Raw genomic sequence first — 6000 nt, 5'->3', positions numbered from 1 at the left:
TTTGTGCACTTAGATGGGTACCACTCCACTTTGGATTGCACTGCAAATGAGAAAGGCCAGTTTTGCCTCAACTACGCTAAGCTCTTCTCTCAGCTACTTCTTCAGTCCTCCTTTATTGCTTCTTCAGTCACTCTTCCTCAAGGGTTGGAGCAGGGAAAGGTGATAATTCTTCCTTCCCTCTGTTCCATCCATTGGGATTGGAGCAAGGGACAGAGCTTTGTGCATGGAAGTTTCTCTTTTCCTTTTGTCCTCAACTATTTTTTTCTGCTGAATTGTTTGGTGGGTTCCTCCTTGTAACTTCATAAGCCTCAACCAATTTGTTCTCAGGTATGGGTTCTCCAAGTCTAAACATATATAGGCATAAGCATATGAACATATATAAACACATGAAGGTGCTATATACCAAGTTAGACCAGTGGTGTCTCAAGCCATGTATTCTGACTGGCAGCCGCTCTCCAGAGTAACAGAACCTTTTCCAATAGTTTTACTTGAGATTCTTTAACAGGAAACATCAGAAGCAATATCAAAAAGGGGTGGGTGGGCTGGGACAGAGAAACTAGTTCAGAGCACATTTTTTTCAGAAAGATGGAGAAGGCACAAAGCTAAGGATTAGTGTATAATGAGAAACAGGGAATGAACTAATACTGGGGGGGGGGGCAGGGAGGAAAGGCATCAGAAACAAAGTAATAACCACCACTTGGAAATGGGCTGGAGGAAGGCACACCCTGGAGGAAGAACGGTAGAAAAGGAAGTGTAAGAAAAACTAGATACGGAAGAATAACAATATTAAAATGATTTTATTTTTATAATGCTCAGTGCAAAAAAAAATATTATGACAAATTACCCAGTTTGGGATGAGGGCAGGGAAGACAGCTAACTAGGCAGGAGATACGAATATAGTGGACAGCTGTTTAGGAGAGCTCTCAAAAAGACAGCATGAGATGCCCTTACAATCATTCTGTCCATATAGCCATCTTATTGCCATTGCAACTACTCAGCTGACAAGAAGTGGTGCTTTGCTACAATTCTGATACCGTTAAATGTTCTGACACTGCAAAATAACCCAGTTCCTAAGATCACCATTGCTGGTGGTGATAGTGTTTTCCTACATCACCCATAACCATGGGAATATGAACAGTCTGAGTCCAATGACACAAGACCAACACAATTTGATTCATGAATTTTGTTCTATGGCTTCAGGTCAACATGCCTTCCCACCTGGGAATATGTAATTTGCTTCTCAGCTGAGAACTTGCTTCACTATACATTCATTTCCATAGCTTTGCAGCATTTCTCCTGTACTAAGGTGGCAATCTAAGCCACTTTCCTGAGACCTTTTGTCTATACCATGCTTTCTCAACCAGGGTTTCGTGAAGCTCTGGAGTTTCCTGACAGCTCTAGAAGGGTTTTCCAAGTGGGAGAGAGTTAATGATTTTTAAAATATATTTGAAAAATTTGTTAAATATTTATTGGGTAGTATGACCAAAAATGGTAATGTTGAATCCCCCCTCTCCACACACAATGGCCAATGATGGGCCTGCAGGTATGGGGAGGGGCTCCCGGTAGGCATGTATACAGCTATGCTTCCCAACCATATTCTGTACACTCATGCCACTTCTGGGGTTCATTGAAGCCTGAATAATGTTTCAGAGATTTCTCAGTGTTATAACGGTTGTGAAAGGCTGGCCAGATTGCCCTCTCAATTATTTTCTTTGATCCTTCTCTGTAACTAGACTTTCTCTGCTATCCAATGCCCCCTTCTCACACAATAAATGATACAAAAGTTACTTTCTTGTAATGCTATTCCATGTTATGGAATACACATGAATATCACAACCATATGGATGGAGCTGATGGCCTAATTCTTATGTAATCACTTGGTACTGTCTTTCCAAGATGAATCAGAAACTTAAAACCCATACAAGCGATGTATTCCATCATGTAACACCCAACATGACTGAACATATGTTATTCATAACTGGATTCATAGCTTTACATGTCAAATTGGATAGAAGTTTGCAATAGGTTACCTTAGCTTCATCTGCTCCATTGTATTTCTTGTGTCATGTATATTGCTCTAGACCCAAATATACAGCAGTTGACCATTACATAAAGGTCTTTTTCACTTCATGCATAACAGTTCACATTTTAAAAAATAACTGGAAAGTGTTCCTTATATATGCTTTATTAGTGCCCCAAATAAAATACCTGTTATTCACCACACCTATTTAAAAGCAGAAAAACTTAAATACCCCTTCTGCAATCTGTGGTGGAGCTTAATTTGAATGCTCTGCATTTTGGTGTTCCTTGTATTTCTTATTCTCTATGCTCCTGTTACTTCCTCTTCTGTCCTGTAGGGAAATATTTAGAAGGAGGAACAGTAGCAAGAACAGCAGATGGATGAAGAAGAAAAGGTGCCTTTGGAAAGTAGAGTATGACCTATTGGTGTACAGGGTCAAGTCATATATAGCTGATGTAAGATGGAGCATGCTAGATTTGTTTTGGGGTTGCTTAGTATGGCTTTGTCTCATTATTGTTTTGTTTTCATACTTTCATTTCATTATGATTTTCTGCCAGTTTCATTAGAAGACCTCCTTCTTTCATGGTTTTCCATCCAAATTGGACAAAACTCATTGGGGTTGAGTGACTGAGGACACCCACAGTAAGATCATCAGTCTACATTCCCTTTCATGAAAGCATTTCCATGTATATTTTGTTGTTAAATAATTGCAGCATTTAATTCTAAATTTATTGTAGACGGGTACACAAAGCATTCTGTAAGAGCAGTATTCAAGTAAGGAAGGCATACAATCTGAAAACAAAACACTCAGCCTTTAGAAAGAAAGTGAATTTCTGAAGTGTGGAAGGATGCACATCAAACACAAGATAGCAATTTAAGTTAATACATCTCAGCCTTCGGCTTTGGCCTTGATCCAACCCTACTTCCTGTGCTGTTGTTAAGGTCCCTTTATCAGTAACATGTCAACCTTGACTAGCATTGTAACAGGCAGTCCCTGACTACTTCACATAATTTTCAGGTGGTTATTTCTGTTGTTAAATAAAGGGGTTGCATTAAGAGAATTATTCTGATGAGAAAGAGCTTACATATTATAAAATGCTCAGATATATCCCTGTGCAAAGTAGTTGGTCTGTATGCCAACAATAAATATTCATAAATTGCAGTGCCATAACTATTGGGATGTATTGTTTATACTATTTGCATTATTCCTATTGTTCTCTTTATATATATATATATATATACACACACACACAAGTGCAAGCCATTTGTTAGCTATCCACTTACTATTAAATGATTATTCTTTTCTTTTTACTGGCATAAACAACTTTGAGTATTAGCTTTGATTCTGAAAATATTTGCATGTCATTCTAAGTTTATTTTACCAAGTTCCACATTTGGGCTATGTCTTAGCTGAATGCTAGGGCTTACTCTGAAAGGATTACTTGACTTTATTTTTTAAAGTTCTAATGTTGTGCAAAAGCACAAACAAGGACACTGGCAGCCATTAGTACAGGTCAACCGTTAGTATATAGGATTATCTACCTTACCATTGGCTTTAATTCTTGTATAAACCCTTACTCTTTATTTATATTCCATGGCGTGGATAAATTCACTGCAAAATGCATGCTGAAATAAGCAGGGAGGATCTGTCTGGAGCTAAGGGTAGTTTAGATCTAATGTGTAATAGTGTAGACACAGTAGTGCATTTCTTTTGAAAATTGCAAGCGTTGTGACCAAAAGGAAAACAAAATCCTTAGTAGTTTCTTTTATAAATATTTTAAATACATATTTCTTACCAAGTATATAAAAATAGCCTTTTTTGATAAAGAGATTTGATTTACATAATAAAGAACGTGCAACAATTAACCACTCTCTACCAGCTTTGTTTGGTTGATTGTCAAGGAGATGACATGCAACGGTAATTGTCCCTTTGCCTTCACAGCATAGACATAAACACCAGCAGGAGCCCCGATGACTTGAAGCTAACAGTGCCATGGATATTGTTTGGAAACAACCACCAAGCACAAAAGGGAGGGAAATACCCTTTGCTCCACACCACAAGGCCTTTTTTTTTGCCAAAGCTCCTTTGTCCTGGGTGTCCCGCTACTTTGTCCCTCAGGAGCTGCAAAGAATCACAAAAGTCTGCCGTGCAGCCCAATTAAGATACATCTTTCTCTAAAATGCTTTTTGCAATGTGCTTTGTAAATCCAGGGAACCTTTCCCTATCTGCTGAACTAGAATGGGTGTAAATTTTCACATCTGCAACATTTCCATGAGCATCAGCGAAAAAGGCAAAATGTCATGCAATAATGGAGTAAGTTTACAGCTGGCAGGTGTGGTGCATGCTTGACGATGCCACATACTAGTTTTTGTTATACATTTATGGCTTTGCAATCTTTAACATCCATTGTGCTCGCCTTAACGTCTTGAGGCAAATCTTCTAAGGTCTGGGCCGATGCTGCTCCTGTGGTTCCTTCCAGGTCCCAAGATCCTGGCAGGTTCTCAAGGCTTAGTGAACTGACCGCTCCCTGACTAAAGCTACCTTCCTCAGATCTGCTGGGCAACACCAGGTGTAAGGATGTCTCTGATGAAGTGCAAGCGGAGGATGAGAGAGTGGCTGAAATAGACTGGAGAGGAGTCAACGTGTTGTCCGAATGTGGAGAAGTGCAACTGACAAACTGCAAATGATCTTTTGGGATGACATGGTAGTTAGAGGGAGAATAGTCAAGGCCTGAAGTGTAATAAAATTCGCCATCTGTTGAATTTTGAATGTGGGATTCAGTTCTTTGTGGGCTACTAGCTGCAGAAGATGAATCCATTTTCCAGAACCCAGCTATTGTGTTGGAATGGCAGAGTTGTGCTTTGGTGCAAGAAACATTTGATTGATATGTAGTCCAAGTCTTTCTACTTTGTAAACTTTCCCTACCGGGACTGATGGCTGTGCTATGTACTGCACAGAATTCTGGGGACTTCTGTGCCCTTAATAGGTTTTCCAGTAGATGTAGCACATTCTTCATGTCCTTACTTAATTGAGAGACCTCTTGTGTCAAAGCAGTGACCTAGAATAGCCAGATTGTAAAAACAAAAACAGTTAACACAATGCATATACAAAAGAATATCAAGGCTTCTATTTCATAACATATCATCTCCCTTTTCCTGGTCAACTGTTCCAATTTGTAACTTTCACCGTGCTATTCTTTTTTGTTGGTAAATGTGAATTTGGTGTCCTGAATATATTTGTGAGATTTGTGGCTTGGTGACTGTGTGCAATGGAAGTGCAACAAAGCATTCACTTTGCTTTTAATCACTAATGGTGATTTTGCAGCAGTGGTGGCACTTCGGGGTGCCACTGGTGCACTGCGCTGGAGCAGCATGCTCTGCCACTTCTTGTGTCTCCACGGGGACACGTTTCAGCAGTGGAGTTGGTCCGCCACTTTCTGCATCCCCACAGGGGACACATTTTCGTGGTGGACCTGGTCCATTGCTGAAATGTATCTCCATGGGCAATGTAGGTTCTGCTGGGTGGGGGACAGCAAGTGGGGGGTTGCAGTGGGGGGTTGTATCTTCCTGCACAAAAAATGCCCCATTCAGCCTTGCAGTGTTATAAAGTGCCACCGAGCCAAGTGGGGCATTTTTAGTCCCCTCCGGGCCTCTGTAGGATAGGCCTTGCCCATGTGGGCCTCCACTGTACTAAGCCTCACTGGCTCCCAGAGTGCTTAAATGAATGCAGAAAATATCTTTGTTCCCTTAAAGTGGGGCAATGGCAGCCTAATGCGCACCAGGCCTGGAAGGGGCCAGGCCTGGTGGTGACTTAATGTGGAAGTGGGGATTAGCCCTGCTTCCACTTGAGCGCCCTCCTGGCCTTTTCCACCCGTGTGGAATCGGCCTTAAACAACCACAGTAACAGTTCTTTTAAGGGCAGAAGCCAGTGGATTCCAGGAAACCAAGCCCAACATTTATTTACTTGGCATACACTTTGA

General features: G+C 40.7%; 1 protein-coding gene across 2 annotated transcripts in view; it reads right to left on the bottom strand.

Moving 5' to 3' along the window:
- Positions 1-817: 817 nt before the first annotated feature.
- KCNH8 (potassium voltage-gated channel subfamily H member 8) overlaps positions 818-6000 on the bottom strand; it is a 204710-nt gene continuing 199527 nt past the window's right edge. For both annotated transcript variants that reach the window (XM_077303611.1, XM_077303612.1), the window contains one exon: positions 818-5079. In XM_077303611.1, the coding sequence (XP_077159726.1) occupies positions 4393-5079 (687 nt within the window). In that variant the 3' untranslated portion in view covers positions 818-4392. The remainder of the gene's footprint in view (positions 5080-6000) is intronic.

This window comes from Paroedura picta, chromosome 11, assembly GCF_049243985.1.
Source record: "Paroedura picta isolate Pp20150507F chromosome 11, Ppicta_v3.0, whole genome shotgun sequence".
NCBI classification, from domain to species: Eukaryota; Metazoa; Chordata; class Lepidosauria; order Squamata; family Gekkonidae; genus Paroedura; species Paroedura picta.
Note: the sequence above shows the minus strand (reverse complement) of the source record. Positions and strands in the feature narration are given on the sequence as shown.